This window comes from Pogona vitticeps, chromosome 9 (assembly GCF_051106095.1).
Source record: "Pogona vitticeps strain Pit_001003342236 chromosome 9, PviZW2.1, whole genome shotgun sequence".
Classification (NCBI taxonomy): Eukaryota; Metazoa; Chordata; class Lepidosauria; order Squamata; family Agamidae; genus Pogona; species Pogona vitticeps.
The window spans coordinates 27,944,408-27,955,866 of NC_135791.1; the positions used below are offsets into that span (position 1 = coordinate 27,944,408).

The window sequence follows — 11,459 nt, forward strand, 5'->3', positions numbered from 1 at the left end:
TACGAATACGTTTATCCAAGAACCACAAAAGTATCACAAAGCTCCCCTAATGCACACCTACCCAGCAGGGTTGTTGTGCTGCTGCAATCAAGGATGCAAACAGGTTTGACCAGAGGGGGAGCTAAGCCGGATTACATGCCGCAGGGAGAGGGGCCAAACCATCATGTATCCGGCTCAGGAAAGAGCCCACAAACCTGTGGTGGCAATCTGGTCATGCCACTTTATTATTGCTGTTGGGATACGCTTTGATAAAACAGGGCGGGGAGGATGGAGGCTGTGGTGGCAGAGAGAGCCTCAGCACACCTGAAGGCAAGCCTCCACGTGAGAAGGGACACGGCAGAGATCCTCCGTGGCTCAAGAGAAGGGGTGCGCCTCTCCTCTCCCTCCTGTCTCATAAATCAAACACATATCAAAGGAAGGCCAAAAAAAAGAGTGTCCTTTATTAATCAGCTTCTTGCAAAGAAACAGCAATGAAGCCCCAGTGGGCCAAATGGGGCGTTTCATTAGGATCAGGTCACAGTTTACTACCAGGCAGCTGTAAAAGTATTTCATTGGGGCAACCAGTCAATCTCTGGGCTGTAGTCTGAATAATCTGGACTCAAAGCATTTGATTTTAACTGCCCTTTGTTGACACTCACGGCAGCTATTCTAAAAGCAGATATTGAAACATCAGAGCATGGGGGCCACGCCCTACTCAAGGGCGCATGCAATTCAGCGCATTTGCCAGCATGTGGATCACCAAGGCAGAGCACAGGTAGAACCGAGCGCCTTGCTAGACTTTATTCCTTCACGAGACATGTGCAGAGTGGGCATGCAGGGCCACGGTGGGGCTGCAGGGGATCAGGGGGCCTGTTGCCTGGCCCAGGGGCCCCCATCCCATCATCTTGCCCAGTAAGGCTGCATCTCTAAAAGACAAAAGTGCTAGTGCTTTGGGGTACTGGCATCGGGTGCTGCTACAGAGAGCAGCCTTTGAACCACCCCCTCTAAGCGGGAACACACTGGCTGCCTCTGGACTTTAAAGAAAGCTAATAAAACTCAGATGCCTCTCAAACTAGCATTGCTCAGGTAGTTCGGGGAGGGGGCCTCAACAGCCCTTAAATCTATTGCTTTTGCAGCTCCACCCCCACCAAGGCCTGGGGGAAGGCAGGCCTCCTCCTCCTCCTCCTCCCCCCAAAACAAGGAAGGCTTCCTTCCTATGGGAATAGACCCACTGCAGCCAAATCACTTTCCTCTAAGCTCAACAGCGCCCCCCGTGTCTCTGCCTGTTAAGGGAGGAGGAGGAGGCTGGAGCGTTGGTGGGACAACCTTCCTCCTCGTTCTGTGGCTCTAGGAAGGGTGGATTGCTGGCTGTCGGGCAGGGCAGACGCCCACTCCAGATCCTGCTATGGGACACCGGCTGCAGGCTTGAGGCAAGGGGACTTCCTTGGGTGGGGGGGGGGGCAAGGCCTCAGAAGGAACTCTCTCCCCCCCAAAAAAAAACATGGGAAAATGTCTGGTGAGTAAAACTGGAGAAAAACAGAAGATCTCTACACAGTATTGTTGAAAACCAAGCCAGCCTCAAAAAGAAAACAAAAGCCACTTCAAACCAAAATTCTCTCTAACAAGACCCTCGTCAGCACTCGCAGGGGAAGACAGTGTTAACGCAAGAATTAAAATGCTTCACATAAATATTAGCAGGTTTCTTTCTAAACAATGATTTATAAATGCAAAACCAAAGTCTACTAAAAGGGTTCCCTCTTTTTTCATCGCTTTCCGACAAAAGCGGCAGAAAAGAACACAATAGGAGAGAAAAGGGGGGGGGGGGTCCGCAGGGCTTCTCCGGTCGTTGCAGAAAAGGGCTGCCCAGAATTCCACCCGTTCCAGAACAGGCTCGGTGAAGCCGGTGGGATCATGGGGGGGGGCGTGAGGGGGGGCGAGTCTCCCGCTGGGGCTGGCCCTTAGGAGTACATGGTGAGCTGTAGCCACTGCGAAAACAAGAGCCACAAAGACAACCAGGGTCAGCTCCTCACCTTTCCAGGCCGCTGGGCCGGATCTCTGCTGCTTCTCCAACCTGTCCTTCCCCCTCAGTCCCACCCAAGCCGGCCTGCTTGCCCCCCCGCCTTGCCCCCCCAGTTCTCTCCCAGACCCGCGTCTCTGTTGCTCCTCCAAATTGCCGCGCCTGCCCCAGGACTGGGATGTGGGGGGGGACAGACTCCATGTGAGGGGCCAGGCGCTTCCTCCCTCTTTCAAACCTCCTGGGAGGCTAAAACAGGACAGAGGAGACTGGGAGGAAGAGGAGGAGGAGGAGAGCACAGACCATGCCTTGTGGGCCTCATCTGGAAGAAGGATGGGACAAAAGCAGGCCCGGACGCTAAACGAAGGTGCCTCCTCTGCCCGGACACCCAGCCGCCTCCCAAGGACAATCATTCCACCGCACCGTCCTAGCCCCTAGTGGAAGGGTCTGTGTGTGGGCAAGGGGGGGGGGTTAATTCCAGTGTAATGGGCAAGTCTTCCTCTGAAGGCCAGCCAGTGTGCAAGTTCTTCCCCAAAAGGAAGCAGGTGAAGCAAACTGTCCTGTTACCATTGCTCCCCCTGGGACAGAGTTTGTCCCGTTCCCTGAACCCGGCTCCCCAGAAGCCTTTGTGAGCCTCTCTCCCTCTCGCTGGCCCCCATTTTGGGGTTCTTGGTGGGGGGGAATGCGCCTGATCTCACCCCTCCCCAAACACCCTCCTCACCTCCCGCAAGGTCACGCGGATCTGTCCACTGCCGTCCCTGTCCAAGGACTTGAAGGCACCTGAAAGGAGAAGGGAAGCTGCTCAGCTGCACGGGGGGGGGGGGGAGAGAAGGGGCCCAACCTGGGCAAGCCCTCCAGCGCCGCCTCCTCCCCCCATTAGTGCCATGAGGAGGCCAGCTAAGCTGGAGAGCCCGCCCATCCAGGATGCCCCCCACGTGGGAAACCACCAGAGCCCAGGACACCTGCTTCCGGACAACAGCTCCCAGCATCCCCAGCAGGCCCCGATCCTGGATCCTGGGAGCTGTAGCCCTTACACGGACTGCTTTGTGGGCAACCAGCAGCCCCGCAGCAGAGGCGGGCTTCCCCCCCCTCCCCCAGCAGCAGAACAGGTGCAGAGGCAGCGTCCTCTGTGGGGCAGAGACGAGGGGCTCCCGGGGCCACCAGAAGGGAGTGGGGGAGAAGGCGACGGCCAAGAGCCCCCGTCCCCCACTGGCTGCAGGAGAAAGCTCCGCAGGGAAACGGACGAGCCACTTACGAAACATGGCGTCCAGGCGCACAAGGCAGCTGATGAAGTTGTCGAAGTCCATGTTGCCGCTCTCGTCTGAGTATCGGCGCACAATCATGCTGTACAGCTGCTCATTGAGCCGAAAGCCTAGCCAGGAGAAGGACAGCAGGCGGGAGGGGGGGTGGCGGTGGAGGGGGGGGAAGAGATGAGTCTCCGCAGGACAGGCCTCAGCTGAAAAGCGACCTCCCCTGCACGTCAGGCCTCAGCCCCCCTCCCCACTGCCCTCCCTCTCCTGCTGCCCCCTCCCCTGAAAAAACATCAGGTGCCGTGGGGGCGGAAGGGGAGGCCCTGGCTGCCCCTTGTGGTCCTCTCTGGCTTGCAGCCAGCCCCCCCCCATGCTGCCAGCCCTCAGCCCTGTCCTTTCCCAACCCGGCCCTAGTGCTCCCCGTGGGGGATGACCCCGTCCCCTGCGGGCCCCTCTCCTGCTCGGGTCGCCCCCCGCCTGCTCGAATCGCCCCTCCTCCCACCTACCGGCGGCCTCAAAGGCTCCTGGGAGCTCATTGCTGCCGATGGTCCCGGATCGGTCAGTGTCAAAGCGCTTGTAGATCCCCTGAGGCCGGAGAAAGACAGCGAGGGCAGGGGAGAGAGTCAGGGGGAAGCTTTTGTGAAACACACGCATACACTCCTTGCATCCCAGGGGAAGGGGGGGCTGCAGGCCGGGGGCTCCCAGAGAGCAACCCCAGAAGACCCCTCGCCCCAGCTGTGCTGCCAGAGTGGGCCAGAAACAGCTGGAAGGACCACAGCTGCCCACACCCCACCCAACACAGCCCCCCTTCCTCCCCAACCGCACCCAGGGCCGCCCCCTCCGACGACGACGACACCCCCGCTCAGCTGCCCTGAAACGGGAGTTAGCAGAAGGCGGGGGGGGGGGGGCTGGCTTACCTGCCACTTCTTGATGTTGTTCCAAAGATATTTGAACTCATCAAATCCCAGTTTCCCAGTGGTGTCGCTCTGGGCAGAAGCCGGTCAAGGGGAAAAGGGACAGAAGAGGAAGCCCACACGGCAGCAGCCACCTCCCCCCTCCCGGGCCCCCCTTTAAAGCAGGGCAGGATGGGTCCAGATTCAGAGCATCGGCCCCAAGAGCCAGAACCCAGCTGTGCCCCTGCCGGCTCGCCGGCCACGGCCTTCCCGGCTGGGGCCGAAGCTCAGGCGGCAAGGGCTTCTAGGCCACATAAAGCCCAAGTGCCACAAGGCTCTCTAGCCGGCATATCACCAAGTTCCCGCTGAGCTAAAAATAAAATGGGATCTTGCCGCCGATGCAAGTGTTCCCTGGTGCCAGCAGTGGGCAGGGTGGTGCCCGCAGGAATCCGAGCCCCTCCCTCTCGCTGCTCTCACGCAAGTGGTGCAGCCCCGTGTTGTGTCGTTACCCTCCCTCTGCTCAGGCAACAGGATCGAGGCCCTTCTTGCTTTCACTGCAAGAGACTAAAACAGCTCTTCTTCAGAAACGCTGTCGGAAGGCATGCACGTGGGCACACCTGGAAAACGCCCTTCTTTCAGACAACAACTCCCAGAACCTCTAGTGCCTGGGGATTCTGGGAGTTGTGGTCCAAAAAAAGGACCTTCTTCCAAGCTGTGCTCTTGAACCAGACAAGAGAGCTGCTTTCACAGCCATCAACTTGCAGGAACGGGAGGGTTGGGCCGAGCAGAGAGAGCGAAGAAACCCCCAGGTGTCCGGCTAAAGCACAGGCCTCGCTCTTCCCTTTCTCCCTCTGGTTTTAATGCTGGATGCCTCCACGACTCCTTTTTTCTCTCCTGGGTGGAAACGACTTTGACACAGTTTTAATTCCATGGGGGTTTCAATAAACTGCTTTAAGGGTATGTTCACAGTACAACTGGCTGTATTTGTAGTCGTACCTGGTTTTAATTCATGCTGCACCCTGCCTTGGTTCTCAGCACACCAGGAGAAAAGCATGGCCATAATTAATTTATTAAATGTTATAAATAATTAATGTGCAAGGTGGAAAGAATATCAACTTGGGGTGGGGGGGTGAGAGATTGTGCTACCTTTTATCCTCCGTTTTTTCCCTGCATCTTATGCTCCATAAATATATGGGCAAACCCCACCCCTGCCCCACAGCTGGAGCCCAGGAAAGGATACGTCCATGACGGCCACCATACTGCGACATGTGTCTATCCCAAACCCATCTGTCTTCAAGTCCGGATCTAGAAAGCAGACAAAGCCAGTTGAGAGAAAGCGCCAGGAGGACCAGATGGTGCGAAAGCAGACGTGGGTGCGTGAGATACGTTTCCAGTTTTGTATTTTGGGGAAGGATGGGGAACATGCTCATTTTAAGAGTCTCTGTGTGGTCTTACCTGCATTTTTGAAAATAGATTAAAATTATGGGAGGGAGGGAGGAGAGAAGGGAAACTCTCCCACAAGCCAAGATTCGGGTCCCTGGGCATCAGCCTCATTGAACGCAATATGTCAACCATGGGGGACAGGCAGAGTTTGGTAATCTTACTTTTTTTAAAGTAACCTCTGGAATCCCCCAACCAACTATTCTGGGAACTGCTGTCCAGAAAAAGTCGCCTCTGCAAGGCAGCAGCCTGAGTGGGGCACTGGAGGGCAGGCCAGGGGAGGGCTGACGGATCTCCCACATTCATCCTTGCTTGAAATCGGCTAGGATGACTAGGGCTGGTGGGCTTTGGAGTTCAACCACATCTGGACAGGGATGAGGGCTTTCCAACCTTGGCTTGAGGGAGGATTTGACCAAATTGGGGGGTGGGGCCAACAGGAGACCAGTTTTGTAGCAAAGCTCATTGTACTCCAGAAGCCAAATAAGGTTTTCCTTCACACGGAATCGGGGGTGGGGGGCAGGGGGAGGACAGGGCTTCGTGGCTCCCAGCACCACCCCGGGGGGGGGGGAAATGTCACCCACTCACGTCTGGTAACCACTTTGTTGAGGATGTTCATCAGTTCTGTCGCGCTCACTTCCATGTCCTGTTTGGAAAAAGGGAAAGGGGGGGGGAGAGAAATGGCGCTCCTCGCTGGCATCCCAGCCAGACCACACCCCATCTAACCTCTCGGGCTCAGCAGGGCCGGGCCTAAGCCTTGGCGGGGAGGCCACCAGGGGAGGACCCTGCCTGACGTCCTAGAGAGCTGGCGAGGCGGCCAGCATAGACCCTCACGGAGGAGAGAAGACTCCGGGCCTGAAGCCGGGTGTGCCACGCTGTGCCACGCCTGCCCCACTGGAGTCCAAAAAGGGGTTCCACTCACGTCTCCAGCCAGTTGCGTGAACAGCCTCCGGAACTGCCGCACCTCTTCGCTCTCGTTCGACTCGACGTTGGAGAAGTGGCTGCGAGGAGGCTGGGAGGAGGAGGAGGAGGAGGAGGAGGAGGGAGAGGAAGGCTAAGCCGTAGGCAGGTCTCGGGCAGGGCGGAGAGAAAACAGCAGGCTGGCCCATAGCGGCTGCCGCTCAGTCCCTAAGCCATGACCCCCAAGCCCCAGGCTGAGCCTTTTGCTCCTCCTGCCGAGTCCAGTGTTTGGGCCACAAGCCTCTGGGCTCAGGAAAAGAGCCTCTTGGCATCTCCCAGGCTCCCCTTCCCCACCCCACGGGTGACCCCCACAAGCTCTTCCCCAGCAGATCAGAGCCTTACCGGAGGTTCTGGGTTGTACTGAGCGGCTGCTTCACTGTCATCCAGGCAGAGAGAGAGAGAGAGAAGAGAGAGAGACGTTCTGGTCAAGGCAGGCCACATACTGTAGTCCAAAATATCCTACGGTGAGGCACGATCCCACCCAATTCTCCAGGATCCCACTCTTGGCTCAGAGCCCTGGGGGAGCCCCCGCTCTCTCCAGAGAGCCCCCAAGGCTGGGCTTCCTAGAGTGGGATAGTCAACTTCAGCTGTGCTCCCGCCCAACCCTGCAGCCATCCTGGATCAGCTCTTTAAACTTCCTGGGACAGCTCAGCCCTTTGTCTCCGACCCAGGAAACCAGTCTGACAGCCAACAAAGGCCGAGCAGAGAGACGGCCAGTCATGCAAAGCAGGGCAGGGCTTGGCTTTTCAAAGAAGAACCTGCCTGGAGGTGCCCTCCCCCTCCCCCTCCCCCTGCCCTCAGGGATCCCAGACACCCTCTGCTTTTCCCTCCCTCCCACCTGGGCCCAAATGGACCTGGCAGAGGCCGCTGGCAACCCAAACCCACAGAGCCTTCTAAAGAAATAACCAGACCCTGACAACGTTTTGCCTGCCTGCCTGCCTCTGCATCAGCCATACCACGCGTCCAAGGGGGAAAAAAAACATTCCCCTGGTTTGGCTTCTGGTCACTTGGAGGGCCAATTTTACTCACCAGAGGTGACCAGGTAAGGCATTACTTACGAGTAATACAGCTCGCTCACCTGATGGCACTGATGACTCCTCCGAGGATGCCCATGGCGCCTCCTCCTCCTCCTCCTCCGCCACCGCCGCCCCCTCCGCCGCTTAAAAATCCCCCAATCATGTTGCCGATGTTGATGTTCCCTCCGCCGCCTCCGCCGCCACCCCCACCACCGCCAAGGAAGTTTTTAACGAGGAACATTTTCAGAAGTGATTAAGAAGTGGGTCTGTGGGAGAGAAAAGGCAGGTGAGCCACATCAAGCCTTGGAAACAGAGAGTGTGTTTTAAAGAAAGGCAACACAGGTAAAGCGAACACGTGCCTGGCTGCATGCAGGAGGCGCAGGTGAGTGGGGCAATATTTGCAGCCTGCTTTGCTGCAGAAAACCACAGTGGTAGGAGGAAAGAAATCACAACCCGGGAACAGCAGGGGTAGATACAACCCCCCCCCCCCAATGTGAAAAGGTACAATGAAAAAGACACTGCCTACAGTCAAGTTGTGATACTGATAGAGGCTCTGAGCGGCGGCAGTGCGGAGAAGGAAGCTTGCTGGATTACAGATTGCACACAGGAGTACAGGATTGCGCTGTAAAATATATCAAGCCAACTCAGATAGATTTCTGGACCAGATATGGCCACACAGTTTTACTGGCGGTCTCCTTTTAGGGATCAATGCACCGTTCTCCTGTTTCGTACTGTGGGAGTTACTGACAAAGGATAGGAATATTTTAAAATAGAAAAGAAACTTACAGGCCCAATTCTTTTCTAAAGCATGGCTACACGAAGCAACCGTGCTCTCAAGTATTTGCTTCATTTATTCATTATTTGGTACTTTTAAATTGCTACCAGCTTTCCTGATCAAAAATTCAAGAGGTTTGGCAAAAAATAAAAAATGCAATACGGTCCAAAATGCCTGTCACATTTTGTGCCGCTCTGCTCTGCTAACTGGAGAGAGAAAGGCTCCTCCAAGACCGGTGGGGCATAAATTCTGGCCCCTCCACTCCCTTGGAAAATGAGGCAGATGGGGAGCAGGATGGGGGGGGGGGTTTAAGGGCACCAGGAAGCGAAGAGGCAACTCCCAAGACCCACTTCCGGCCACCTGCCAGAAACGTCTGCTATGAGGAAGAGACGAGAGACCATCGGGCGAGACCCAGGAAGCCGACCTGGGACCTGCTGGGCAGCTCCCTCCCTCCCCCCCCCCAACGTGTCCCTCCCTGGGATTAAGGCCCTGGGCTCCTCTCAGGGGACTCTGGAACAGGAGACTTGCCAGCAGCGGATCATGACCGCCCTCTGCCTGCCTTACAAAACCACAACTCCCAGGTGTCCCCTGCAGCTGGCCAAGCAGGTCAGAAGCATTTTAAGTTTCAAGAGTGCAGGAGATTTAGCCCTATTTAATTGGGAATAAAAGCTGCATGGCATAGTTGGGCTTACTCCTGAGTAAACAGGCACATACCTCTTCCAAGTTCAGAGAACGACCCTAGCCCAGAAGCCCTCTGCAGGTTTCTGGATTACAACACCCATCGTTCCTGGCGGGAGCCCCAGGTGTCCCACTCCTGTTTCATAAGGAAACCGTTTCGGGCAACCTTTCCCAGCCCGGTGGCTTCCTCCTGCTTTCGACTACAACTCCCATCTGCTCTGAACACGGCAGGCAGCCCACGGGAGTTGTAGTGTAACATAACTGGATGCTAAAGGTGGCCAAGAAGGCACAAGGGGGCAACGGCCCTCCAGGGGAAAGGGGGCCCTGCCCGGCCCCCCAACCCCGAGATAACCCTGTTGATAAAGAGAAAATCCGGGGAGCTGCAAGGGATTTCCCCCCCCCCCGCCGCCGCTGCCGCCCGATTCTTCTGCCCCTTCTGGGTCTCACCTCTCCTGGGGAGGGGGGAACAGAGGCACTTCCCACCCCCAGTCCCTTCGGATAGCTGGAAGGAATTCCCGACAAGTCACTAAGGATCGGGTCCACGGCCAACAGATCCTCCCTCCCTCCCACCAACCCAGGGATGGATCTACAGGATCTCTTCACGGCGGAAGGAGGCTGGAAAGAACAACTCACGGCCTGCGGAAAACCGCCAGCTCTAAAAACAGAGCTCCAGGATCCGCCGCTGCTTCCGCACGGAGAGGCCGTGGGGAGATCTCGAACGCGCGTGGAAGGAGATTCCCGGGATCAGCAGATTCCCGGAGGAGAGAGAAGAAGAAAGGCAGGCAGGCGGGCAGGCCCGGCGGGAGCCGGAAAAAGTGACTCTTCCCGGAGCGGCGGCCGGGCCCTCCTCGCCTCCGCCCTGATCGTGGAGGAGGAAGCTGCGCGGCGGGGAAGGGATCCGAAGGGATCCCCCAGCGCCGGGGCGGTTGTCAAGGTCCCCCGTAGTAGGTTAGTAGAGGAGGGGGCCGGAAAGAGAGAAATAAAGAAAGAGATCTCCTACGAAAACCGGGGCGGGGGAGGCGGGGGGGGAGAATCGGGAACGATCAGGAAGCAGCCCCCACGGCGGCGCCCAGCAGGGGTGGGGAATCCAGTAACCGGAAGGGAAGCGATCCAGTCGCCCTTGCCCTGGAAAAGCGCCTGGAAAGGGGGCCCCGGGCTGGTTCCGGGAGGGGTCGTAGACAACCTTGAGGGGGGGTGGGGGTGGGGGGGCTGGAGGGGCTCAGTAGGGAAAAGGGGCCCGCGATCCAGTTTAAAGAGTGTGGTGAGTGGATTCTCGGGATCTCCAGGGACCCCCAGGACTAGGACGAGCCCCCCCCCCCACGTTTCTCCCGACCCATGCTTCCTCCCCCCCCCGCCGGCAAAGCTTCCGCCCGCCTACCTCCCGCGCTGCTGCTGCTGCTTCTCCGGCGAGCGGATCTCCGACCGACCGACCGACTGACCACGCCCGGGGGGGGGGGAAGAGAGCCAGCGAGCGAGTCACTGCGGCGGGGGCGGCCCGGAGGAGACCGCGCGGTCCTAGCGCCGCCCGGTTAGGTCTCCCGCGCTGAACGAGGCGGCCCGCGGTGGGCAGCGGCCCCTCGGGCTCGCCTGGGGCTAGGGAGCCCCGGACCCCCGGACCCGCGGCCGGCTTCGCGGACCCATCAGCCCCCCCCCGAGGTCTTTGCAACCCGGCAGAACGGGCGGGGGCTCCTCCTGCCCCGCTGCGACCCCTCCCTTCTCCACCACCCTCGGACCGGGGGGGGGGGCGTTATCGCTTAACCAGGACGGAGGGAGCTCGGCTGCGCGGAAGGAGCGCACGAACCAGGGGAAAGAAGGGGGAGGACGGTGCGCGGGAAGCTCTTCAGCCGGGACTCCGTGGCCCGGAGCAGTCTATCTGCATGCGGCCGCTGCAGAGCCTGCGAGCGCTACGAGGGGGCTCCCGAGGGGGCGCGGGGGCACCCACTAGCAGCAGCAGCAGCAGCAGCTGCAGAGAGAGCGAGAGCGAGAGCCCTTTGGGTCCCGACCCCGGGCCGCCCACCCCTCCTCAGTGGCTCCCCCTGCAGTTCGGGCAAGGAGGGGGGAGGTCCGCCCCGCCCGCCCCGCCCCCTTTTTCCCGTTCTTGCCCCGCTCTGGGGCATCAGCGCCGGGCTTCCCTCCAAAGGGGGCTTGAGACGGGACAGGTGGGCCTGGGAATCCGAAGTGGCTCGGCCTGGCCTCTCTGCCCCTCCGAACCGGAGCCGCACGGCCCAGGCCAGGGTGTTCGGGCGGGGCGGCCACCTGGGCTCCCCTTCCTGCTCCCGAACCCGCTCTGCCCGTTCCTCCGCTCCGGAGGGAAAGCGGGGCGCGGGGCGCGGCCGGCCGGCTCCTCCTCGCCCCTTGCTCCGAATCAGGCGCCTGGAGCAAGGGACGGAGCGGCCGCCCGCCGTGGAAAAAGCCCCGCGCGGCGCCTGGCCCGCTTTCCTCTCCCGTAGACGAGGA

At 59.1% G+C, this 11,459-nt stretch overlaps 1 protein-coding gene across 3 annotated transcripts; it reads right to left on the reverse strand.

Annotated features, from left to right (window-relative positions):
• Nucleotides 1–419: 419 nt before the first annotated feature.
• Nucleotides 420–10,933, reverse strand: CAPNS1 (calpain small subunit 1). Of its 3 annotated transcripts, none has more exons than XM_072979690.2 (11): nucleotides 10,381–10,933; nucleotides 7,612–7,815; nucleotides 6,876–6,909; nucleotides 6,496–6,585; nucleotides 6,162–6,219; nucleotides 5,377–5,441; nucleotides 4,161–4,229; nucleotides 3,750–3,828; nucleotides 3,249–3,365; nucleotides 2,715–2,773; nucleotides 420–1,964 (listed from the first exon to the last, which is right to left on the reverse strand). In XM_072979690.2, the coding sequence occupies exons 2-11, from the start codon at nucleotides 7,788–7,790 to the stop codon at nucleotides 1,938–1,940; spliced, it is 777 nt and encodes a 258-aa protein (XP_072835791.2). In that variant the 5' UTR covers nucleotides 7,791–7,815; nucleotides 10,381–10,933; the 3' UTR covers nucleotides 420–1,937. The 3 variants fall into 3 exon arrangements, with proteins under 3 accessions (XP_072835791.2, XP_078236018.1, XP_078236017.1); XM_078379892.1 differs by lacking the exon at nucleotides 10,381–10,933 and adding an exon at nucleotides 8,076–8,739; XM_078379891.1 differs by lacking the exon at nucleotides 10,381–10,933 and having other exon boundaries at nucleotides 7,612–8,739.
• Between the last annotated feature and the right edge of the window lie 526 nt (nucleotides 10,934–11,459).